Source organism: Oratosquilla oratoria, chromosome 1 (genome assembly GCF_046742065.1).
Source record: "Oratosquilla oratoria isolate Oo_2021 chromosome 1, ASM4674206v1, whole genome shotgun sequence".
Classification (NCBI taxonomy): Eukaryota; Metazoa; Arthropoda; class Malacostraca; order Stomatopoda; family Squillidae; genus Oratosquilla; species Oratosquilla oratoria.
Genome location: NC_134777.1, coordinates 127,803,061 through 127,829,625, shown reverse-complemented (window position 1 = coordinate 127,829,625; position 26,565 = coordinate 127,803,061). Strand labels below are relative to the sequence as shown.

Sequence of the window (26,565 nt, the reverse complement as noted above, 5' to 3'; positions counted from 1 at the left end):
GACTTTAATACATATGTTATTATCAATAACATACGAAGACATATATTTATGAGAAAGTAGATGACAGGTAAAATATCTAAAATAACTCTCTCCATTTAACCCAAAGTGCTACAACATAACTGTTTTGCATATAACTGTGTGATACACCTGATAAAGATATCAAAACTTTTAAAAATATTACTCCACCTAGACATTTGCCCTGTCTCATTCAACTCCATCAACACTGAGTACTTTGCAGATCTTTGTTCTGGGTTATCATTTAATTCTACTGAAGGAAGAACTGGTTTGAATGGAATCTTGGCTTGTTTGTAACCCCATTCAAATTTGAGGCTCTTCCTCAGCTGAATAAATTGTTTGATAACCCATAAAAAAAATCTGCAAGGATACATGTTTAAGGAGGCTAATAAAAATACACACAATGATGCTTTTGCTTTAGTTTCTACATTGTATACCACATGAAAAATTAAAATGGTTGGTAAAAAAGAATCGAGCAAATTCTTTGTATATTCAGGACACTCAAGACAGACATGAAAAATGGGAAGTATCTGAAGTCACTTTACTCTTAAGTAGATAGACACCAAAAGTTATGTGAGGAGTTGGAAGAAAATAAAAAAATTGATCAAGTTTCCTAATGATGTATGAATATTTGGCAAAGCAGAGAAAAAACATTCTGCTTCATTAGGCAGAGATGAACATTTTAGAATTCTCCATAGTTTGAAGAACATAATAATCTTAGCCATCTTCTCAGCTTGATGACATGAAAACAAGCAAAGCTATATAAGGATTATTTATATTTAGTAAGAAAAGATGTGCAGAATTGATATTCATTAGCCTAAACAACAAAACACATTACCGATACATGATCTACTTTGCATTTCCTTAACACTACCACTCTATTGTCATACTTTTTAAGATTTTGTTTTGGTTAATACTAAACAATCTTAATCAGCCTGAAGATATAGTGGCTGATACCTGACAATTCTGTTCTCTTAGGGGAGGTCCTTAGCCCACAATAGATGACATTGCTGAATATTTTGATAAAATAATTTCTTTATATATATATATATTTACAAGCAGTGACTTCTGGTGATGAAATGGGGGAGGGGGGGATACAAAAATATACAAAGCAGCAGCAATATGCACATTATTCCTGTGCACTCCAGGAGGCGCCAAGATAAGAGGGAAGGAAGAGGGTGGAGGGGAGTGGAGTATGTTAGAGATGGAATGGGTGGGAGTAGTTTTTATGCCTTTGTTTTTTTGGCTACCTCCCTTACAAGGGGGAAAAAGCCTTTGGTATATGTATATATATACTCCAGGGAACTATGATCATGATCTCCTGAGGGTTCTGCATGGGGAATGTTGTGTGTTGGCACTGTCATATATCTTTGCAATCTGCCCCTCATTCCATCACCATGGGTTACTGCCGGTTTTCAACATCATAGAATTTTATTTAGTTGATATTAGGACCCTAAGCTGAAAAGGTTAACTCTTTTATTGTGTCTTATGATTTCAGAGGTTCATTTTAGCTGCCATTAGGTGACATTATGCAGCTGAAGGGACACCCCCGACAAAGCAAAAGGATTATCTTGATTAATGCTTTTGCTGTGTTTTACGACTTTAGAATCTTATTCCAGCTGATGCCAGGGGATATTATCCAGCCGAGGAAACTTCCTCCTTGGCAGAAGGATTACGGCTATTTTGATTAATGCCTCAACCCCAATGACGCCCTTTATTTATTTTGTTCTGGCAAATATACATACAATTTTAACCATATAAGGATATGAATCTTGGTTGACAAAATTAACAATTTCAACAATATATACCAATATATATATTTTTTCACATTTCAACTGTTATGTTATATATTTCACATTTCAACTGCTGTCATATTTTTTTCACATTTTAACTGCTATTTGTCAAACCATGCTGTTCTCGTCACTATTTATTCAAAAGAAAACTAATCAACTGTTCAATAAAACTACCTTAGTCAAACTTGTACACAATGAAATTATGAAATATGAAAATATACATCTTGACTGCATTAACAACTTCAATGATGGGAAAATGTACTTCCTAACCATTTAGGTCTCTTAACAAAAAGATTCTTGCTTCTCTCACTAAAAAACAAACTTCTAAATAACCTCAAATAATCTAATCCAGCAGTCGCGTAGCCTCGATCCCGGGCCCTCATAATTAGGAGTCCTACTAATATTGACAAGATTGGAACTGGTAGTCTATAAAAAAGTGTCATGTGATGAATAAACAAAAGCTCATAATATAAGTGTTTTGTCTTCACTAAACCAGTGCTTCTGTCCTTAGAGACGATATTGCACCAGAGGTGAGGTCTTAGAGATGGTAAAGGAGAGATTTATGAAGGATAGCAGAACAGAAGGGTAGTAGATGTACAAAAATGATCATCATTCTTTCTTAAGTAGAGATTAGTCTCGAACCAAGAAAGAATGCAGAGTGACTTGCTCAATAAGGATGTCACCAAGTCCCTAAAATATCAACTGCATAAAGTGCACAGTTCATACCCCATACAGGTCCTCAAAATACCAAGGATTCTATCTTAATGACAATATCTTTTGATCCAAACATTTCTCCATCTATTATGGGGTTACCAATCACATTGGTAGATTAAATGGGGTGTCTGGGATCATGTTATGCCCCACCTCTGGCACCCCTCTGTAGTTCTTTCTAGTTGTTTCCATATGGTGAGAGTATGAATGCAGCCTGAAGGGATTTCTCCCTGTCTTCTCATATTCTGCATGAGGGGATGGAGAGGAGGGATGGTCGCCAAATTAATGAAGCAGCCTTGTTGTGAATGTGCTGTGTCTTGCGACACTGCTTCTGACCAAGGGCAGTGGACAAGATGCAGGGATGACCCGTCATCCAGGAGGTGCCCAGATAAGAGGGAGGAAAGAGGGTGGAGGGGAGTGGAGTATGTGGGGGATGGAATGGGTGGGAGTGGTTTTCTATGCCTTTTTCTTTTGGCTACCTCCTGTGTAAGGGGCAAAAAAGCCTTTGGTATATGTATGAACGTTTAAGGTATACAAGCACTTGCAAAGTGAACACATACATATACCAAAAGGCCCTTTCTCTTTGTAAGTGGGGGTGGGTGGCTGAATACAAACTAAACACAATCATACAGCTGAGTACACTTGTGACAAAGTACACACTCTGATCACATGTGGGGATAAATGTAATGTCCTGTACCAAAATGTATAGAGTTAACTTGTGGTGAAAGCACATAGATGCTAGAATTTGAACCTCCACCATATCAGCATAAAGTCTAATGTACTTCCAAATGAGCTAAAGACTAGTCCGCAACTTAGCTGATAGTGAGCTGGACAGCTGTGGTGGTGTCCTAACTCTGAACCCTCTGGTATGATACAACACTTCTAGCCCAATGTGTGATCAATTGACATCCTTTGTGTAAGTGTATTTACTTGTGAAACAATCCTTATTTAGTTTGCATTCAACATGTGAACAGTTGTTAAACTTCTATGTCCATATTGTGAAACAATCCTTAGTTTGCATGCAATGTGTGAACAATTGTTTAACTTAAATGTCCATAAGATCACCATTTTGAAACAACTGGAGGGAATGCCAAAGGGATGCCAACATACCTCTGAGGGGCTTCAGGGTCATGAAATCCCTATTTTGGTTGGCCGTGCTAAAATTGCTCCCTAGATCCACCTATGACGGATTACAAGCATGATAACCTTCTCTGAAGTATCATAAGGACTTAAATGAAACACTAATTAACAGAAAAAAATAACCATGGAAAAATAAATTTTCTATTGCCCTTTATATTTTTTATAAGATTTTTTTTTTTTGTGCCAAGGTAACTATTCTACTATTTGATCTTCCTTTCCTCTGTATTGAGGAACTATAGTACTCCATTCTAATCATCTTGGCAGTTGTTGAATGGCATCAGAACATAAAATTGACATAATATCATTCCTATAAACTTTATTCATAAAGGATAATGAGAACTCATGAACTATGATTATAGAATTTCAAATTAAAAATCACTTATTGTCTGAACACAATACTATGCAAGACTGCAGCTATCCATCTCACCTTGTGCAACTGATATACTGAATACTCTCTGCTTTTAAGCAGGAACCTATGATGAGTACCTGAAAATGGTAGTCCTACAAGCTGAATGTCTGAGAATCACCTTCTTCCCACCAATCTTCAAAACCCATCAACACTCTCACCTCCAGTTGGAGGTGCAGCCCCAGTAGGCTGAAACTTGGTCTCTGGACTAGACCCAAGATATCTATCAACTTCAACTGTATTTCCTTCACCGTTTCACATATCAGGAGCTGACAATTGGTGATTTCTCTCCTACTACTACAAGCCAGTGGCATAGAAACTGTCGTTCATTAATATAGCACAGACAAGGGTCCAAAGTTCTTCCCAGAGAGAATTTGTGGAAGGGCCAAAGGACCACTGCCAGCCACTGTTGGGCTGTGGGTTTGTAGTTAGTAAAACCTGAGGCAACCATTACTATTATCTTCCAAAGCATTTTGTTCAAGTAATTCAACACTATCCACCAATGACTAAATATTTTTGAAAACTGCGACAAGACTTAACATTGCAATTCTATTATCATCTGACAACTAGTTGTGTGACCTTTCTTCTTTTTCCACTGAAGGGGAAGCAAGCTATTACAAAGTTCTGATCCAAAGCTAAACAAATGATCTTTAATTCTAGCATCAGTAACTTCTTATCATAGTTATCAAAATTCTTTTAACTCTCATATCACTGTAGTGAAGTAATCTGTTATGTTTTAGGTAAGCAAAAGAAATTGAATCAGCATTTTTTGTTGTTGCTGGTTTGTCTCCAATTAAAGATAATACTTTGATGCAAATAAGCTGGATTTGGTTGAATAACTCTCTTGCAAATCATATCTAAACTATTAAATGAAGTCAAGTGTATTTGATATCTAAATCACAGGAAATAGTATATAACCTTATCAGAAAATGCAAGGCAATAAGATAGGCAGTGGCAACACCATGGTAACACCCCTTATCTATGATATAACAGAATAATATACTTAATAAAGAAATGTATTCTACCAAGATGTGATGACTCATAGAATGCATTGTATTCACATCTTTCAAAACCTTGACTTCTTACACTTGTACTGCATGAAGTCATCAGACTAAAACTTATACTCCTGAAACGATGACCTTGAGTTGACGAAACAAGACGACTACAGACGCAAGTAAATTATATGCATACTCATGTTTCATAATCTTTGTTGTAAAAAGCTAATGTACGGCTATTGGCAAACCCTACATGATTGTATAAAATCCCAAGGGCTTAGAGCTTTCAATCTGCGGTTTGTATTTCTGACATACTTCTAAATACATATAAAATATAATTTCTTTTTTACAGAAACAAATTCAGTTTTAGTAACGAGTTCATTTCTAACCTATCATTTTTACATTTGATGATAAAGTACATTTAAACCCATACTACATCCTTGCTTATGAACAAAATAATGAACTCACAATTGAAGAAATAAATTCAAACTTCTTAAAAAGAAAAAAAAAAAAAAAAAAAAAAAAGTAACTGCATATAAACAATACAGAAAATAACACCACAAAAATTTATTCACAATGAAATATTATCAAATGCTGGAACTCTGCTACAATATCATATTAGACATAAAGGAATATGCATCATTCCACAATGAGAATGAAAGTAAATTTACAGCACTATCATATACTGGTTAGCAAAGTTCTTTGATATTATTTTCACATGAAAATATGCATCTTTTCTTATTCAACTTCCCCAATACTACAGTTTGATGCTTGAAAGAAAAGAAACCTGTCTCAGTAGTAAATAAAAGTTGAAGTTACCTACAGTACATGTAATGGAGTTGAAAATAAACTAACTACAGTATATAAACTTATCATAAAGCTGACAAGCAATTTCAATCAACTTTTCTTTTAGATAATATTCTTGAACAACCACAATGATTACTTCCAGAGGAAAATAAACAGAAGGCACATATTCTCAAGTTCAACAACTATATTTTCTAATGAATCAACAGAAAATACCATTTCTTCCTTCCTTTTCTGATAAATAATAATCCTGAGTCAAATGCTACTACATATATGATAGTGCTTGCATATTCTAAATCTTCTACAAACACATACTTTTGCATATAAACAGCCCTGCAAGAGATATTTGCTTAACTTCTTGCTAAAAGAGCAAGGAATACCCTAACCGGCTTTGTATGTAGCCTCATTATATTACCTAAACGTTACCTGTACAAGTACATAACTTTTTTTTTTTTCCTCCTTTGAATGAAGAAACAATCTTTAAAGAAGAGATTAATCTCATTGTCCAAGTACAGACTTATTTCACCTGAACACCCATTTTACAAGTTAGTTTATGAGAATATTTCAAAATGCGGTTATGCAACCAAAGAGAAGTTCCAGCTCAATGTTAGAAACATTACCAAATGACATTACTTTCTGCACCAGTAATACAAAATGACTAATTTATACAGTAAACAAATAAACTTTCATAACTAGCTTGATCTAAAATTTCCTCCATATTATTTCATTAATCAAAACAATATAACAGTAAATGTGTACAATTACAAGAATATTGTTTAATTGGTTTCGTTAATTAAAATTGTTCAATTCACATAGACACCAATACCAATTTTCCTGCCAACCTTCATATTGATTAATTTTTCCTTTCAACCAGTACATTTCATAAAAATCTCTCAAGCTGTTGATTTACATTTTTTGTATTTATTGTATTTTTGTATTTATACCAAATGTTCCTTAACCCCTTAACTGTACAAAATGGGAAAGCAACTTCTGATGTAAGTTTAGTTTACGACAACTGCACACTACAGGATGGTGCTCCTGTCATTCATTCAAATATTTTCAAGTTTGAAATGTCTAGAAAAATTGTTTGAGAATTTCATATACATTATGTCTGAGATGTTAAAGTACATTTGTAGTGAAAGGACTGACAACAAGTCCAATTCAAATTATATAGCTTTTAATACTATTACTAGCTACTTTTAATAGATTCATGATGTGTTCATACAAATGTAACACTGCCCATTATGGTTTAGTCTAGTGGTAAACTTATGAAAATTTTATATCTACGTTTTTAAAAAAATAATGTAATTTTCTATGAATAAATATACGCATGACACATTTTAATTCAAGGACTCAATGTTAAAGGAAGAACTAGACAGTTAAGGGGTTAGTAAATAAATATAAAGTTATAGCAGAAATGATTCTTAAATCTTAGCATGTTTTCTATGCAGGTAACACTTCCCAAACATAGTTATTTCGAGCCAATCACAGTAAAAACCACATAATTTCCTATTAACTTAATTAGTCTCCTGGGAAGTTTAGGTTTCCCACAAGAGATCTGGGACAATGGATTATTGATGACCTTCCTGGGACTAATAACAGGTACTTCTAGTGGTGGTCCCGCATGCTAGAACCACCTCCCTGCTGTCCATTTTCAAAACCCATCAACACCCACACCTCCATCCAAGAGGCTGAAGCTCAGTCTCTGATCCGGGTTCTAAGATCTCCATCAGCTGTTACTGTATTTCCTCCACCTTTTCACAAATGGCGAGCTGACAACTTGTGACTCCTCCCCTCCTCCTCCTATTACTGTAAGCTGGTGATGGAGAAACAGACCCACACAAGCACAACACAAACAACTGTTCAATATTATTCTCTGGGAGATTTTTGAGAAGGAACTAGGACTGTTGCTGGCCACCACTGTGGGGTTCCGGGTTTCCAGTCAGTGAAAGATGAAGCAACAATTATTATCATTAACCACTCCTCCCCTCCCATCCCAGGGGTAGTTTAAACTTAAGTGATTTCACATCTAACATGCTGGGTTCAGCTCAAAACAACTGCATTCATGAAGAGCTAGCTGTCATCCTTTAGAAGCCCTCAAAACTTTGGAATGCAACTACTCCTAGGTACAAGGATTTTGACTAGCTAATTCTTAATCATTACCTTTGGCTTTTGCAACCGTATGTGATCACAGATTTAATTTTTAATGCATGTAAAGGAATCACATTGTAAACATAAGTCTAGAAATTGCCAATTTTTCTACAACTTTGTAACCATTACTATTCTTATTTCACTGCCAATAAATACATATTAACAGATTTTGTTTTTTACAAAGTTATTTGGTACCTGTTGAGGGATGGAATCTTCAGCAATTGCACACATGATAAGTGTTTTTGACTTTGTGTCTCACTATTTCCTTGGTATGCTCATGAGTTACTGCTATTGGCTGTACTTCAAGATGATCGGAACTGTAATGACAAAAATATCAACTTTAGAATACTCAATGTAATAAGTAATGCTATAAAATACATTCCAATACAAATAGTAAATGATGTAAGATAAAATCAAACATACTACTCCTTCCTTTTCTTGCAAAGATGTAGAAAAAACAAGTAAAAAATCTGAAAAACTCTCATGTAGAAGGCCCAGACAAGATTTCAAACATCAACCTCAAAAACCTTGACAGACATTTTACACAACAAAATTCCATCAGTCTGGAAGAACTCGTATAATCCCCATCTTAAAACCAAACAAAATAACAAATAACAAGTTATTAAGAAAGCAACACCAGAAAGAACAGTTACGGTGGCTATCTAATTGTATACCAAGGACTTCTTTCCTCTTATAAAGGAGGTAGCCTGTCAAGGTCATGCACCCACTCCCACTCACCACCTTTGTTTTCCTCTCATCTTAGCTCCTCATGGATGAAGAGGCATCACTGTCTCCTGCTCACTGCCCAGTTCAGAAGAAATGCAGCAAGACATAGCTCATCCACAGCAAAGGCTGCTTCACTTACACAGCGACCTTACCTCCTTGTCCTCTCATGTGGAAAATAGAGAAGACGGGGAGAAATCCCTATGGGGTGTGTTAAATAGACATATATAAAGCATTTGATAAAGTTCCTCTGCACATACTAAGATCATGGAGACAAGCATCCACAACAATGACAAACAATGGCTCACAAAGTTCTTAGCTGGAAGAGAGTTACAGAGTAACCCAAAACAACAACAATAATAAATCTATTTGGCATTGAGTCAATATACATGAAGTGTAGATAATGAAAAGAACACATAGTTCGAAATAACAATTACAATTGTGGAGGATAACACAAAAAAGCATGTAAGCTTATTTCCATTGTGGTCCTCATAACAATCATCTATCTGGGACCAAGATTGTACAACGGAGCCTATGGACCGAAACTCTCACTTGCACAATTCAATGTCTCTGCAAGTGATCTCTCCCCCACACTAGATCAAGAATGCAAAACTAAAACTAAATCTATGCAGATGATGATTTGGTTTAAAATCACACACTTCCACTATCAGAAGGCTAGGACAATGCCCCTTACAGAGGATTTTGTAGCCTGAAATTAAATGAACCATGGCTCTAGTCCAATTCAGTGGCGGCAAGTAGCTACACTCTAACCTGCTTGGCCAGTGAGCATCCTATTTATGATCTGATGTAGATGTGCTGTGTCTTGCGACACTGCTTCTGACCCAGGGCAGTGGGCAAGATGCAGGGATGACCTGTCACCCAGGAGGTGCCAAGATAAGAGGGAGGGAAGTGGAGTATGTTAGGGATGGAATGGGTGGGAGTGGTTTCTATGCCTTTGTTTTTTTTTTGCTACCTTCCTTATAAGGGGGAAAAAGCCTTTGGTATATGAATGTATGTATGTTAATAACCTAGCAGAGCTAATACAAAATGGCTACTAAGAACACCCAAGCTTACTTAGACAAACACTAGATTAGGATGAAGGCCTCCTCCCAGAGACTATTATTAACTTGTAACAGTAACTCCAGGCAACCACGAATTAAAGAAACATCCAATAGTAAAACTGAACGGCAAAACTCTTGCATCAGAAAAGAACCCAAAAATTCTAGGCCTCACTTCTGATACATGACCTTTAGGCTACACATTAAAAAAGTGACAATAAGAATTACCACAAAAATAAACACATCAGTCACAAGCATGGGCTTTGGACAGTAGATGCAAACTAATCATAGTCTATAATTTTTGATAACCACACCTGACTACACTTCCACAGCATGATTCCCAACAACTGGAAAAACACAAGACATCTTACAAACTATACAAAATAAAGCATTGTGAATAAGAACAGGTTACGCCAAAACTACCCAAATAGAGCACCTGTACACAGGCACCACCTGACATCACTTCCACAGCATGATTTCCAACAACTGGAAAAACACAAGACATCTTACAAACTATATAAAATAAAGCATTGTGAATAAGAACAAGTTACGCCAAAACTACCCAAATAGAGCACCTGTACACAGGCACCACACCTGACTACACTTCCACAGCATGATTCTCAACAACTGGAAAAACAGAAGACATCTTACAAACTATATAAAATAAAGCATTGTGAATAAGAACAGGTTATGCCAAAACTACCCAAATAGAGCACCTGTACACAGGCACCACACCTGACTACACTTCCACAGCATAATTCCCAGCAACTGGAAAAACACAAGACATCTTACAAACTATACAAAATAAAGCATTGTGAATAAGAACAGGTTATGCCAAAACTACCCAAATAGAGCACCTGTATACAGAAACGAAGATTCTTCCCACAGAACACAACATGAAAATAGGTACAACAAAACTAAGCACTATGAATACTAGGATACACCAAAACCACAGCAAATGAACATCTACAAACCCAAACCCAAATCCTCCCTGTAGAACAGCACATGAAAATGATAAGCTTAGTACTACATGAGATCTCTCAGTCTCACTCATCCATCCCATTACACAACACAAGCTCTACCAACTAACTGCATTAAAAAACTACAGCAACCTAGCACAAGCTCTATGCAACACATAAAAAAACACATTCAGATCACAAAACAAACACTCCAATGACTGACTACTAAAGCTCCTAGTCCACTTATGTCCCCTAGACATTGGTCTTACTGAGAAATCCCTCATATAACAAGCAAGAACCACACTAGCATATCTGCATTCTGAGTACCAACAAAGTAAAACAACACCAATGCCAGAGAGGCCCAGCCAAAGATATGTTTCCTCCATGGATGAAGTGTCACTCTTCTTTCCAGCCATACTACTTGGGTTAGAGGTATTGTAACAAGACACAGCACCTCCACTATGTTTGGGGGATGGAGGGTGAGGGAGTATGTGTGAGAAATAAATTGACAAAGCCTGAAAGGATTTCTCCCTGTCCTCTCCTTTTCTGCACGAGGGGACGGAGAGGAGGTGGGGTTGCCAATTTAATGAAGCAGCCTTGCTGTGGATGTGCTGTGTCTTGCGACACTGCTTCTGACCTAGGGCAGTGGGCGAGATGCAGTGATGACCCGTCATACAGGAGGTGCCAAGATAAGAGGGAGGGAAGAGGGTGGAGGGGAGTGGAGTATGTTAGGGATGGAATGGGTGGTAATAGTTTTTATGGCATTGTTTTTTTGGCTACCTCCCTTATACATACATATACCAAGGCTTTTTCCCCCTTACAAGGGAGGTAGCCAAAAAGGAAAAGGCATAAAATCATTCCCACCCATTCCATCCCTAAATACACTCCACACCCCCTCCACCCTCCCTCTTATCTTAGCACCTCCTGGATGACAGGTCATCCCTGCACCTTGTCCACTGCCCTGGGTCAGAAGCAGTGTTGCAAGGCACAGCACATCCACAGCAAGGTTGCTTCATTAAATTGGCGACCCTACTCTCCATCCCCCCATGCATAAAAGGAGAATACAGGGAGAAATCCCTTTGGGCTGCATCAAATTTTGCTCACACATACTACCTTATCTCCCATCCCCCCACCCATTCCACCTCATGCATCACAACATCATCCATATACAACCATTCTCCATTCACCCCTGTCTTCTGTCCTCTCCCGTCCTTCCTCAACAGACATTCCCCTCTTTGCCAAAGCCCTCTTCACCCCATCCATCCAACTCATCCTAGGACGTCCCTTCATGGTCACTCCCTCCACATCTGCCTTCCATACCTCTTTTACTAGTCTTTCTTCACTCATTCTTTCCATGTGTCCAAACCATCCTAATACTCTTTCATCCAAACCATCCTAATACTCTTTCATCAACCCTATATCCCAACTCCCTTTCCACCCCTGTTCTCCTCCTCACCTCCCTTATAAGGGGGAAAAAGCCTTTGGTATATGTATGTATGTGTATGTATGTGTATGTATGTATATATATATATATATATATATATAATATATATATATATATATATATATATATAAATATATATATATATATATATAATATATATATATATGTATATACATATATATATATATATATATAATATATATATATATATATAATATATATATATATATATATATATATAATATATATCTATCTACATACCAAGAGCTCCTCCCCCTTTATAAGGAAGGTGGCTAAGTCAAAGGCACATACCTACTTCCACCACCTCTGCCTTCCACACCTCTTTTACTAATCTTTCTTTACTCATTCTTTCCATGTGTCCAAACCATCCCAATACTCTTTCATCAACTCTATCTCCCAGCTCCCTTTCCACCCCTGCTCTCTTCCTCACCTCCTCCTCACTCTATCCAGCCTTGTAATCCCCACCTTACTTCTCAGGCATTTCATCTCAAACACGTTTAAAATCTTCCTCTCTTATATTCCATGTTTCTGCCCCATACAGTGCTGTCAGCACAATCACCCTTTCATACAATCTCTTAGTATCCATTCCCAAATGTCTATTTCTCATTACACTTTTCAATCCCCCAAGGCATTTACTTGCTTCTCTCAATCTACATTCTACCTCCACCTCCACTCCTCCCTTTCCTGCCACATGTGCCCCCCAAGTATCTATAGCTATCCAATTCCTCCAGTCTCTGAGGAAGGAGGGGAGAAGGCAGAAGACGGGGATGAGTGGAGAGTGGCAGTGTACAGATGATATTGTTATGCAAGGGAGAGGCAGAGGACGGAGGGTATGGGGTGCTTATGTGTGAATAATATTTTGATGTAACCTGAAGGGATTTCTCCCTATCTTCTGTATGAGAGGACAGAGAGTGGGGTTGCCGATTTAGTGAAGTGGCCTTGCTGTAGATGTACTGTGTCTTACTACATTACTTCTGACTCAGGGTAGTGGGTGGGATATAGGGATGATCCATCATCCATGAGGAGTTAAGATGAGAGGGAGGAAATGTTGGGGGAGGGGAGTGGAATAGGTGGGAATAGGTATGTACCTTTGACTTGGCTACCTTTCTTATAAGGGGGAAAAAAGCTCTTGGTATATAGAGAACAATATTGAATCACAGAGGTGGAATGATGGAGGTGGTATAGAGGAGATTTAAGGCAGGTAGGAGAATGAAGGGATAACAGAAATTAAGTAATCGGCATTCTTCTTTTGGCTTAAGTCTCCAATCATAATGTTACATGACTTTGGTCAATGAGGATGTTATTAAAGTCCTTAAAATGTTGACTGTAAAATTTATGTAGTCAATACCCAATATGAGGTAACATGAAAGTGAATTATGAAAAGAAAGAAAAAGAAGAAGAAGAAAAAAAAAAAAAAAAAAAAAAAAAAGGGAGGAAGAGGAGGAAGAGAAGAAGCTGAAGGAGGAGGAAGAGGAGGAGGATAATACATCTCTTTCCTCATTTATGAAATACTTACTGAAAACAATAAGAGCCAAAATTAGAATCACTGATCCAATAAGCATCTTCATCCGTGTGTTTTGCCACCACATGTTGCGTCGTAGTCTAGTTGCTGATGTTCGGAAATTATCTGAGGTGGATGCTAGAGTTTCAGATCTGTCTTGTAATTGATCAAGTCTTTCTCCACGATCTAGAAGACGCCCCACATTACTGCGCATCACATCTGTCACTTCCGCTATCTGAACTTGAACACTGAAAAAAGAATGAAAAATTCAGAATGATTAAAAAATTCACACGAAAAGAAAACCTCTCAAATTTTTGTCTAATGGCATGAAGTCAAGCTTTCTGTTTCTACAATCTACAATTCTATTGTCTTGGGTCTCACAGGAGACCCATTGCAGCAACCACTAAGTTGGCCCACAAATCACTCAAAGAGCTGTTGTTGTCTGGGTAAGGCTAAAGTAGGGCAACATAAGATGAAATGTTGTGTGTAACTCAGACAGTGCAACACATCACAACAATGTACATTATGCCACTGCCCAACAAGTACATAGTGTTACCAGACAGTTCACTGACCTTTTCCATAAACCTACCAAGCTACATATATATAACTACAAAACATACACCATTTCATGACACATAAACCAATATTAATAAACCCATCACAACGCAACTAACACATGTATATTATTATCTCAAACATATTACCTAACTGACAACCTATACCTGACATGCTTAGATAGACATATTCTCCTACGTAAATGGGTGACTGTGTCACCAGAGACAGAAGAGACTAAGGGAGACATTCTCCCTTAGACTCAGTACGGGAGACATTCTCCTTTTGGGAGATTATATCCCAAGCTGTAAATACGATCTCTCTAAATAAACCATGAAAGCCTGAAGAGGGTATATGTTTTCCTGCTCACCCAGCCTGTGCAGCCAAACTAACAACTACACTCTTTTTTGCTGTTGGTTTGCTTTGTAATATTTTCAATTAGTTGTTGAATCAGTTCTCTTTATTGTTCTGTGGTTTTTAGTTTAATTTTCAAGCTAATTTCTCTCTTCCTATTTTTTTTCTATCTCTGGTGTATAATTTGGGTTAATTTGCTGTTGATACTATAATAGTATCATGCTGGCAACTCCAGTAGTGCTGGTGTCAAAATGCAACAGCCTTCCTGTTCCTTTAGATCCATCAGCAACATGGAGAGGGGGGTCCTGCAGCCTGGGTGACTGCTGATCCTCCATATTATTTTGCCATGGGTTGTGTCCTAGAAGGGTACATCATCCATGGTCAAAGTCGATAGATGGAGACCATCATCTAATATGGGTTGTGTTTTTTCCTGTAACCTCTTACTGGCTTTCTGGCAACAGTATGTGGATGGAAACAGGGCAATAGCAAACGTCTCTCAGTTCCTCATTTCATCTGGGTACTCTTGCTGCCAGGAGCACCAAAGCCTATTTAAACAAACTACAACAATGACTTAAAAATAAGCGGATGGAGACTTCCCCTCAAATCAATCCATTGCTCCAGGTCTCTCTTGTAGAAGACCATGGACTTCCAAGAATCTGGCAACAGCCTCTGGTCAGGACCTTAATTCATTCTGAGAAGAGATTGTTGTTACCTGTGTATTGTTAGTGTGGGGCATAATAGTATGATGTGTTCTACGTCTTCTGCATCCCCTCAAAAATCATCAGTAACATTACTCACTCTAGACAACCATGATTCAAAGAAATCTTCAATAGTAAAGTTGAATGAGAAATGAGGAGATAAGGAGGAGAGTGGGAGTGGAAAAGGAGATGGCAGATGGGGTTGATGAAATATTGGGATGGTTTAGACATACGGAAAGAATGAGTGATGAAAGATTAGTAAAAGAGGTGTGGCAGACAGGTGGAGGGAGTGAACTTGAGAGGACAACCAAGGATGAGATGGATGGATGGGGTGAAGGGCGCACTGAACAATAGGGGAATGTCTGCTGAGCAAGGGAGGAAGAAGGCTGGACAGGGATGAGTGGAAAATGACTGTGTATGGATGATACTGTTATGCAAGGGAGGGACTGGGGATGGGGGGTAGGGGATGCTTATTTTTTTTTATTTATCTTTTTTTTTCAAAATTTGGGAGTGAAGAATCACTCCCACGGGCTTTGTTTGAGCCCGTGCGGTGGTGTTTATGTAAGACACACCTTGTGGAGAGGAGGTGAAATAGTATAGCTAGTCAGAGGGTGATAGGTGGCAGTAGAAAAGGGAGGCTACAGCTGCTAGAGCGGCGGTGGACGCTCTAGCAGCTGACGGAGCTCATGGTGGCTTCGGAGGCGGCTCACAAGACCTTCAGGGGGAGCCGGTGGGGGTGCTTGTGTGTAAATGATATTTTGATGCAGCCTGAAGAGATTTCTCCCAATTTTCTCTATTTCTGGTAAGATGGAAGGGGTGGGAAGGGTAATGGAAGGGAGTGAAATGGGTGGGGGTGGGTGCATGCCTGTGACTTGGCTACCTACCTTATAAGGGGGAAAATGCTCTTGGTATATAGACAGATAGAATAGTAAAATTGAATGGCTGAACCCTTTCACCAGAAAAGAACCCAAAGACCCTAGGTTTTACATGTGATACATGACCTTCAATCCACATATCAAAGATCTAACAATGAAAACTATCTATATTTATCTATATACCAAGGGCTTTTTCCCCCTTACCAGGGAGGTAACCAGAGTCATAAGGCAACGTGATAATAATAAAAACCAGTCACAAGTGCGAGCTTTGGAGAGCAGAGGGAAACTAATCACAGCCAATAAACAGTTCTTCAGAACCACACTCAATTATGTCTACAGATTGGTTCTCAACAATTAGAAAAAATTAACACAAGACACCTTGGAAACTATAAAATAAAGTATAGTGGAACCTCAGATAATGAACTTAATCCATTCCTTGACTGTTCTTAAACTGAAATGTTTGCTAACTGAAACAATTATGGCTATGGAGCTGCCTAGTGTAGGCTTTATGGTCTCTTGCAGTCTCCTTCATTCTTATGTTCTTATGTAAACATGCCAAAGCACTACAGAGCCGGTGGGATTGTGTGTACAGGTGTGTATATATGTTTATACCCCAAAGTACTGTTCACTGAAAGAGACAAGAATTATTCAGAAAACTTGTTCCTTAACCAATTTTTTTTTGTTAAGTGGGGATTTCATTAACATAAGAACATAATAATTCTATTCCATTCATTGACCACACTATTAGTAAACAAAATCTTCCCTATTTCCTTCTAAAATCTAAATTTGTCCATTTTTAATCCATTACTGTGAGTCCTACCCTGTTGTTTTAATATGATGACCTTGTTTGCATCACCCTTGTTAAAGCCCTTGATCTACTTGAACACCTCTATTAGATCACCCTGCACTCTGCATCTTTCCAGAGAGTGTAAGTTAAGGTGCTTAAGCCTCTCGTTGTAAGGTAAATTTCTGAGTCCATGTATCATTTTGGTCATTCTTCTCTGTACTGATTCTAGTGAACTGATGTCCATTCTATAGGATGGAGACCAAAACTGTACCACATAGTCAAGGATGGGTCTAACTATCGCTAGATAGAAAACTTGTTCCTTAGCCAATTTGTTTGTTAAATGGGGAGTTCATTATCTGCAGTTCAAATGTACATGAAAAAGATAAGTATAGCTCCATGTAAGAGCCCTCAACCCTACCTGCCTATCTTATTACATCACACATGGACAACCAACTGAATGCAACATAGAAACTGCACCAGCAGTAGATTACTCAAACATTCACAACCTTCCACCTCTAGGGAACTATTCAATAATCATAATTACTTACTCTTTGACTTTATCAGAAGCAAATCGGACTGTCTTCTTTGCTGATGGCCCCCTGTATCAGAAATGAGTTTTGAATTAGATAGGTTGTATCTAATGTATTAATCAAATCACAAACACTCTCCAAGAGTACATTCTTTCTGACCATACTGTATATTCATATCTACATTCATATTCATGTATACAACACATATACATGAAACCTTGTGAATTATATACCAGAAATATGAGATCATCCCATAACCTTTGGCTACTGAAAACATCACACAGGAGGCAAGGATGTCTAAAGTCAATGTATCATTTCTAAAACTTTATCAATAAAAGTCCCTCCTTTTTATATGGGGAACACATACAAGTGCCAATGGCAGATTTCAATTAGTTATGTCTATGGGCCTATTTACTTGGCTTCACACAACCGTTCCATTTCTTTATTTTTGCATGAAGAAGGTTTACAATTTATTAATTTCTGTCTGAATCATGTTGAGAAACCATCATGATTTGAGATGGCACTAATTTTCTGCACCATCATTGTTTTGATACCCTTTGACCTCAGCGGCAAAATGCCCCAGTTGTGTACTCTTCTGCTGCTAATTCATAAATCCCCTGCAACTGGAACATTTATGTAAGAGATAGCCAATTCTATTATTTTTCATATCTTATTATTTAACTTAAGATAACCTACAAATTGGTTGAATTTAACATCAATAGGAACATTTAAGAATAAGTAGCAAGAGCCTTATTATTGGATAATGTGTGGATCTAGTTATATGACACAACTTACATAAGCTACAGTGCCACACCCGTGTCTCTGTGTCAAATTGTGACATGTCATGGAACATGACACATCCCCCTTCCCCAGATAAAAATGTTTAAGGCTGTGAAGCAAGGTTTCAACAATTTGTGTCAGGATGTGATAAGGCGTTAGCTACTACATTTTGTTTTCCCGGGATGTGTTAAATACTTCAATTATATCTCTGGTGTGCTAATGTCCATCTGGCTAATCTATCACTTTTTGTTTCCCACCTATGATATATTTCAAGGGGTTATGATCACTCAGGATGATTAACTTTTTATTAAGAAAAATCTGGAATTTTCTCAAAGCTAATATGAGGCTGAGGGCTTTTTTTTTCAATGGTAGAATACTGCCTTTGATAATCTTTAGGATTCGAGACATGAGACAGGCCTCATGACACCATCCTTTTCCTGAGCAAGCATAGCACCTACTGCTACATGATTGGCATCACAAACAAGATAAAATGTCTTAATATAATCTGGAGCTATCAAGACAGGACAGTCTGAGAAAAGCTTTTTACATTCCTCAATGGCATTAGTGCCTTCATCCCACCTGAAATGATTATAAGAGAACATGTGGGTTAAAAGAGCAGTTACCTCTGCAAGGTTTGGACAGTACCTCCGATAGAATCTAAGCATACCCATGAATCTTCTTATACCTTGTTTTGTCTTAAGGGCCTGAAATTCCATGATGTCCTTCACCCTGACTTCTATCGGCATGATGCAGTTCTGGCCAACTTGATGTCCCAGGTATTCAATGGTGCTCCTCCTGAGGGCACTTGTCTTCAGGTTTACAGTAAGATGGGCTTCTTTTAATCTGTCAAGTAAACCCTCCAACCTATTCATGTGATCACTCCATGTATCAGCGAACACTACTATATCATTCGAGTATGCTCTAACACCTGGCAATCCCTTGACTAGCCAATTTACAAAGTGCTGAAAAGACACTCCACTATTTTTCATTCCAAATGGGGTCACTTTGTATTGAAAGTGCCCATGTGGGGTAACAAAAACAGATATATCAGTAGCTCTGCTTGTAAGAGGGATCTGATGATATCCCTTCATCAAGTCTATTTTCATTCTTGATCTGATCATAATCATATATACCTTCTTTCCCATGTAAGGGGAAAAAAAGCTTTTGGTATATGTATGTATCAAATACTGTGTACACATTTAAGGCTTTTGGGGATAGGCTAGATGTTATCAATGCTGACTAGAGGTCCCCTTTCTATCCCAATTACCTCGCTATACCTTCGAATGTAAAAAAGAACAATTCTGGTTCCCTTTCATCAGATTTGAGGGTAAGTTGACTCACTTTTATGATATCCTTTATACTTCTCTCCTTACTCACCCAAGTTGAATGTTACTCAGGCTGTCCTGCTTCAAGCCTATTTGTTTCCCTTCGAGAGACTATCCCTCATCTAGGATAGACCTCACCATGCATTTCATCTCTATGTCCTCCACTTATCCCATTTTCACTCCTACTTTCTACCATATCATGATCTCTTCCTCTTTTCCATGGAAGTCTTTCACCTAACCTATTTTCAATTCTATTTTCCTCAATATTGTAATATCTCTCTCTTACTCTTGGTAATCTCTCACCTATCCTATTTTCACTCCTGTTATCCTCCATATCATATCTGTCCCTTATCTATGGGGATTCCTTGAAGTTGTGAACCTCTTGACCTTTGTCTCAGATTGACTTTGCTATGTCTCTTATCTCTATATTCATCATCTGTTCTGCTTTTACTTCTATTGTCTTCTATATTATATCTTTCTCTTACCTACGGAAATCCCTCAAAGTTAAAATGATTGTTGATACAATTAAAATGTTTGAGTGAAACATTCTCTTTTGTTCTATTCATATGCCTGTTGTATGTAAACAACAAATATGGTGGACATGCTTCAGTTTTTATGATCGATCATGGTTTGAATTCACTCGATGTGACCTAATGCTTTCTTTCTTTACCTTTCTTCCTATTCCCTCTTGAGTACTATGCACACACCAATTATTTCCTCCAGTGAAGAAGAAAATCTATCCTGGACAGGCCCCCATTTATATGTCATGGGCTAGCGTATTCGATTTCCTGTATCAAACGTGGCCATATTTTGATCAGTTCTATCAATCCAATTACTAGCATACTTTATGCCTTTTATTGGGATATTTTCTATCTTACACTGGATTTGAAATAAAGGCAAAGTGCAAAAATTAACAACTTTAATTACATGATGATATGATTTAATGTCATAAACTCCCCCTATCAGGAGGCTAGGACAGTACCCCTTACAGAGGACTTTGTAGCAAGGAATTGAATGACCCATGCCCTTGGTCCAACTTTGCCAGTGGCAGGGTTCAAATTGCCATCCCCTCAACCTTCGCTGCAAGTATCGACGCCCTAACCCGCTTGGCCAGTGAGCTTCCACACTATAAAAAAAAATATAAAAATGACTTACACTAGCACAAAGGGGAATGAACAAGGGCACAAATATGAGAGGGTGCCACGGTCTGTGTCCCTCCTTTATATAGGGGGAACACATACAATTAATTATGTCTATAGGCCTAGTCTATATTCATATTTACTTGGCCTCACACAACCCGTCCACTTTATTTTTGTGTGAAGAAGGTTTACAATTTATCAATTTCTATCTGTCTGAATCATGTCTAGAAATAATCATGATTTGAGATGGCACTAATTTTCTGTGCAATCATTGTTTTGATGCCCTTTGACCTCAGTGGTAAAATGCCTCAGTTGTGTACTCTTCCACCACTGATTCATAAGTCCCCTGCAACTAGGACACTTATGTAAGAGATAGCCAATTCTTTTTTATATCTTATTATCTAACTTAAGATAACCTACTAGTTGGTTGAATTTAACATAAATAGGAACACTTAAGAATAAGTAGCAAGAGCCATGTTATTGGATAATGTGTGGGTCTAGTTACGTGACACAACTTACATAAAGTACAATGCCACATCCGTGTTTGTGTTATATTGTGATAATTTATGGGACATGACAACCTCAAACCACTCACTTTCTCCATTTCTAATTCTAACAAAGGCTCTACTACTCTCGTAAAAACTCTTGACGGCTCTTAACAGCTTTCCTCCTATCCCATATATCTATTTTAAGAACAATAAAAAAGTATATTTACTTTAAGAAGAAATCCTCTTCATCATCTTCATCAGGATCTATAAGCCTTTCCTAAAAGAAAAGAGTTTTATGAGTAAATAAATAATTATAAAAAAAATTTACTTATCAAGCACTAGAGATTTTTTTCTCTTTTACTACAATGATTACTTAACTACTTTGACCAACCAAACGATGAACACTTGTCAATAAAAGATATAACTATATAGCTGTAATGTCATTGATCTAATACAACTGTATCTATTTTACTTTGAAGCAAAATTCTAAAATTCTCTGCTGTTATTCAGATTATATCTTCATTTGATAATTCATAATTTATTCTTAACAATTTTATCTGTCAAACATGAGTTATCTAATAAAACTATAGTATGAAAACTTTCAATATTTCTCCTTTATATCTTTGCATAACAATGCAATATGACCAAGTGCATTTGATTTCATTCTGGAATGATAGAAGCCAATCATAAACTTGATAGAAAATCACAAGGAATTGTAGAAATCAATTCACATATAATCATTCAAATATAACTTATCCACTTTGGTATGATGACGCTGATGTAGGTGTCATGAAGTGCAAGTGGATACACATGGATGCCAGCATTGACGTCTTGATTACATATTTTTTTTTTTGCAGTTGTACATGAGTTACCCCCAGATTCTATGAACTGGTTTGGTCATGTTTTCTGTTTATTATTACTCAGAGTAAAAGAGAATGAGTAATACAGCAGTGAATTTATATTTTATAATGTGAGTAGTGCAATGAGTCATACACATGGCAGCTGATGCTCCACACGAGAATGTGATTCGTACTAAAGTGGTTAAATTAATTTGAGGGACCAGTGATGGATACTTTCATGTGGTGGTCCTGCAAGATTAACAGCAAAGCTACCCATTTCCAAAACCCATCATTTCACTTCTGGAGCTGATACTGTCTCTAGACTGGGCCCAAGATGCCTTTTTTTCAACTCCAGCTATATTACTTACACAAGGGGAGCTGATATCTGGTGATTGCTTCCCTCCTATAACTTTCAGCTATTGACATAGAAAGTCCCACAATAATACAATACAAACAATAGTCCAGTTTCTTTCCATTGAGGACTAAGGGAGGACTTGAGGTACAGTAGGTTTTTCAGTTAGTGAAACCTGAGGCAACAATTTATAAAATTCATTAGAAACTGTATATATTTTTAGAAGTGCACATCTACATGATATATCATTAGAAAATTAAATAATCTTGTAAATGATAAAACATCAATGTAACATACATTTTTCTTGGTGGAAATCAATAACAGAAAACATTGCTAAAAGTGATACACAAACAGAGTTGAAGGGACTCCTTGAGACACCATATTTGTTTTGATGGAATCGGAGGTTGAAGACGATGACCCTGATCACCTCTTGAATTACAGGTACTACATTAGTAAATGCAAGTTAGGTTAGGTAGGTTAGAATAGATGCATTTATCATATTTCTTTGACCTCGGCATCTATCAAAACAAAGATGGCTTCTCAAGTAGCCACTGCAATTCTATTTGTTAGTGAATCACTTTTAGCAACTTTTTCTGTTACTGATTTCCACCAAGAAAAACATATATTATGTTGATATATTATAATTTCTAAATTCAATATTTAATTTCCTATTTTATCACTTAGGTGTGCACTTCTAAAAATTCACCTAAGAAACTAAACAAAGTATAGAAGAGAGACTATTTTATGAGGAAAGTTCCTTTGCATTCCTTTGAATGTAATGACCAACTCCAATGCTGCAGTTCCTCCAAATTTACTACTAAATTATCTCTGAAAATCTAGCTCCTAAATGACAGCTTATTATCATTACTGGCTTATACAGCTGGTTCATGGGTTATAACTTTCTACTCTTAATACAGTCTGGGAACTGATAATTCTTATATTACAGTAGGCATCCTAGTCTGATACATTCTATCAATCAACAAAATATTTATAGAGGTGTTTTATTCAGGCTTCTAGAGTATATTGCAGTTTACAGAGTATGTCAAAATTTGTGCAGATTTAGCAGGCCCTGTAAGTTCATTCATCTGAAAAAATGACCTTGGCTTAATACAAATAAACTTTTGAGTAAAGTTTTCTCTTGGCATTGTATTCAATGTAACAGTTACTGAAACATATGACAATGGGTTATATTATATACAATGATATAATACTTTCCAAAATAATTAAATCTAATTTATCAATGAAGCAGAATGTCACTGCATCATCTATGTTTTAGCAAAATTTCTAGACAAGTTTTGGCAAGGTCAGCATTCTCCATATGGAAATAAATTCTGGATTCGATAAGTCAAGTCTACACCATCATTCAAACCAAAGGTAATGATATATGAGGTTATGCTTTGTGAACATCCAGTGCGGTGTCCGATCATGGTCTATCATGTTCAGATGTTGCCACGCATGAGATGTTCTTCGGTAATTATTTTAACTAAAGCCTACTTACCACTTCATCATCATTGGCACCTTCAAGGTCCTCCATGTCCAAATTTTTCTTCATTTTAGGTGGCATTCTGTTCTCGAAATACTTTAGGATCAACCGCAAAATTAAAGCTCGTTAAGGGAGCAAAATAAGTGATACAATATTTCAGCGACTTTTCCTTTCCTCTTACTAAACACCTGCATCCATGTTTGTTTACATCGGTGACATAGAGGAGAAATTTATTATTGAATAGATCGTATGTTAAATAATAAACTGTTGTATACTGGATTCTTATATGATAAAATACACATAAAAATTATGGCTTTTGTCAAAATAGATTATTTTGTATCCTTTTTAAATAGAATTTTAAATTAGTGTAATTCATAATGTAACCTAATACATTACAATATATATTCTAAATATCACAGACAATGACAATGGAAACTTATTTATACACCAATAGACCTATCTTTGAAACTGCTCACTACAAGAATACAATATCAGCTTGAAACTCATAAAGACACACTGCAAGATTAAACTTCACAGTAATGTCTTTTCTCAACAAATAGGGTGGATACTCGCTGGCGTAAGCCGCGAAACCTTTTAAATATTTACTACTCCATTTGTCAGTAATAATTGTTAGTACTTGTGTCACCACGCCACGTCATATGTACCCTGTTCATCTTATTGAGCTTAAAATATCTCGGCGGAAGTCTGTAGTTCAACATTCATGGTTTACATTCAAGGAACACAGATTTTCATATGGGGACACAAATTAATCTTAAACAAAATTTAATAGAGACACGGAGATGGGATCACACGCGCATATATACAATACTGTGTATTATAAATAGCGAGATACAGTTGGTAATTATATATGTCAAGATGTGGATGTAGTATAATCTAAAAACAATTCGACTATAAAACAAAGTACAACGATGTCTATTAGTTCTTCCATCTGATCAATTCTTTAGATTCTATTCTTTTTTATACCAGTAAATAACATAAATAAACGAGAATTATTAAGTTGGAAGATAACGTATAATCTTATACGCTGAAGCTTACATTGACGATAAAAAAGTTCAAGGATCTGTAAATGAATACTTGGTTACATTTTCTTTAAATAAACTTCTCAAATGAAAGAAAATTTAAATTAAGGGCTAACTATAGTGTATTGTTTTTACTATGAACGATAATAGAGAAGATAATCTTTTAAGACTTTTACAAATAAAGTTACGAATGCGATATTTATAAGACAATAGAAAAAAGGAGATTATAATACTAAGGGTTGTTGGTGTTCTTTAAGTTGTAAATAACTAATTGTAGATGTAGAAATTGGCTTCTATGAAAGTTTCTCAGTTCTATAGGAGGCTGATAAAGATAAGCATTTACTGATTGTATCGAGTTTGTTACACGCAAAGCTTTGAATCTAATTAGCACAAAAAATTCCATTCTATTTGGATTAACCTAAAGGGCTAAAAAATACTCGAATGACTTTGTAAATCTGTTGACACTTTGTGATGATTTTAGTCTGGAAAATGTGAGACGATTTTATTTACCTGAAGTTCAGATTTGGGAAAAATGGAATCTCGATCAATCATGACAATTTACTCCGGCACTACCTCTCCACAGCCGAATGAAATCGTCTACTGCCTACTAGATTAATTTTTGTACAAAATTATAAGCAGTTTGTTGAATCATTATCATATTTTTTCTTGAATCGTTAAATTTTTTGTTTTGTTCTTGTTTTTGTACGTTGTATTTACACTTGTGTTGGGTTTTGGTAAGTACGTGGATAGCATATTGCTGCGTCACGTGGAGTGAGACTGTGAATATATGATTTGAAGTGATTTGAAGTGCTCTTGTACATAACTGTGTATCAATCATATTCACATACTGTTCTACGTGATTTTTTTTTAAATGAAGGCGTTTTATCTATTTGTTTTCATGCAATCTGATACTAACCTTACCTTTAATTTTGTGACTTGTAGGTTTTCAATGATTGTTTTCATTATTGTAGAATATGCGGTTGACACGTGGGTTAATGTAGTTCTTATAGATTGTTTGTAGACTTGATGATTTCTTTGTTACAGTTGTCTGAATCATATGCTTGCTAGAGTTCTGAGAATGTTTAAGTCAATATCTACCTTCCAGTTGTATTTACATAAATTGGTTTTCATGTGTTGGTGTTTTGTGTCAAACCTGAGTGCCAGCGTTCTTTTTATTTATTTATCTATTTATTTATTTATCTATTTACTGATTTACTTATTCATTTATTTATTTATCTATTTTATTTATTTATTTATTTGTTTATTTATTTATTCATTTATATGATTATCTATTTGTTACTGAGTATTTTTGGGGAGATGTTGAGGTCCTGTTTTGCGTTAGCTAATGTCCAGGTTTCTGAGGAATGGGAGTAAAAGCTATTCTGGAAGTGTGTGTATTCAGGGCGCTCACATGGGGGGAGGGGGGGCAGGGGGGTGCATAAGACCTGACCTGGGGCGGCACATTTAGGGGGGCGGCAATTCTTGTCTGGACATGCCGCCCACAAGGCTGACAAAATAATTATAATAAAACAGAGGTCAAAGGAGCCCTGGATATTTCACCGTGATATACGAATTTTGCGTTAGAATCAACAGAATATAAAA

The 26,565-nt window shown here is 36.7% G+C and overlaps 1 protein-coding gene across 2 annotated transcripts; it reads right to left on the bottom strand.

The window, feature by feature from the left end:
• Positions 1-24,148, bottom strand: LOC143026674 (vesicle-associated membrane protein 4-like). Of its 2 annotated transcripts, XM_076187471.1 has the most exons (5): positions 23,939-24,144; positions 21,477-21,526; positions 17,536-17,586; positions 13,737-13,969; positions 1-8,332 (listed from the first exon to the last, which is right to left on the bottom strand). In XM_076187471.1, exons 1-5 carry the CDS (start codon positions 24,002-24,004, stop codon positions 8,304-8,306), a joined length of 429 nt encoding a protein of 142 aa, XP_076043586.1. In that variant the 5' UTR covers positions 24,005-24,144; the 3' UTR covers positions 1-8,303. The 2 variants fall into 2 exon arrangements, with proteins under 2 accessions (XP_076043586.1, XP_076043593.1); XM_076187478.1 differs by lacking the exon at positions 17,536-17,586 and having other exon boundaries at positions 23,939-24,148.
• Positions 24,149-26,565: the final 2,417 nt, after the last annotated feature.

Bases quoted from the DNA above. Each gene is read 5' to 3' on its own strand.
- LOC143026674 (XM_076187471.1), bottom strand. From the start codon at position 24,004: ATGCCACCTAAAATGAAGAAAAATTTGGACATGGAGGACCTTGAAGGT. The intron at 21,527-23,938 runs GTAAGTAGGCTT...CTTTTCTTTTAG, and splicing joins GTGCCAATGATGATGAAGTG to GAAAGGCTTATAGATCCTGA. The intron at 17,587-21,476 runs GTAAATATACTT...TTTCTGATACAG, and splicing joins GAAGAGGATTTCTTCTTAAA to GGGGCCATCAGCAAAGAAGA.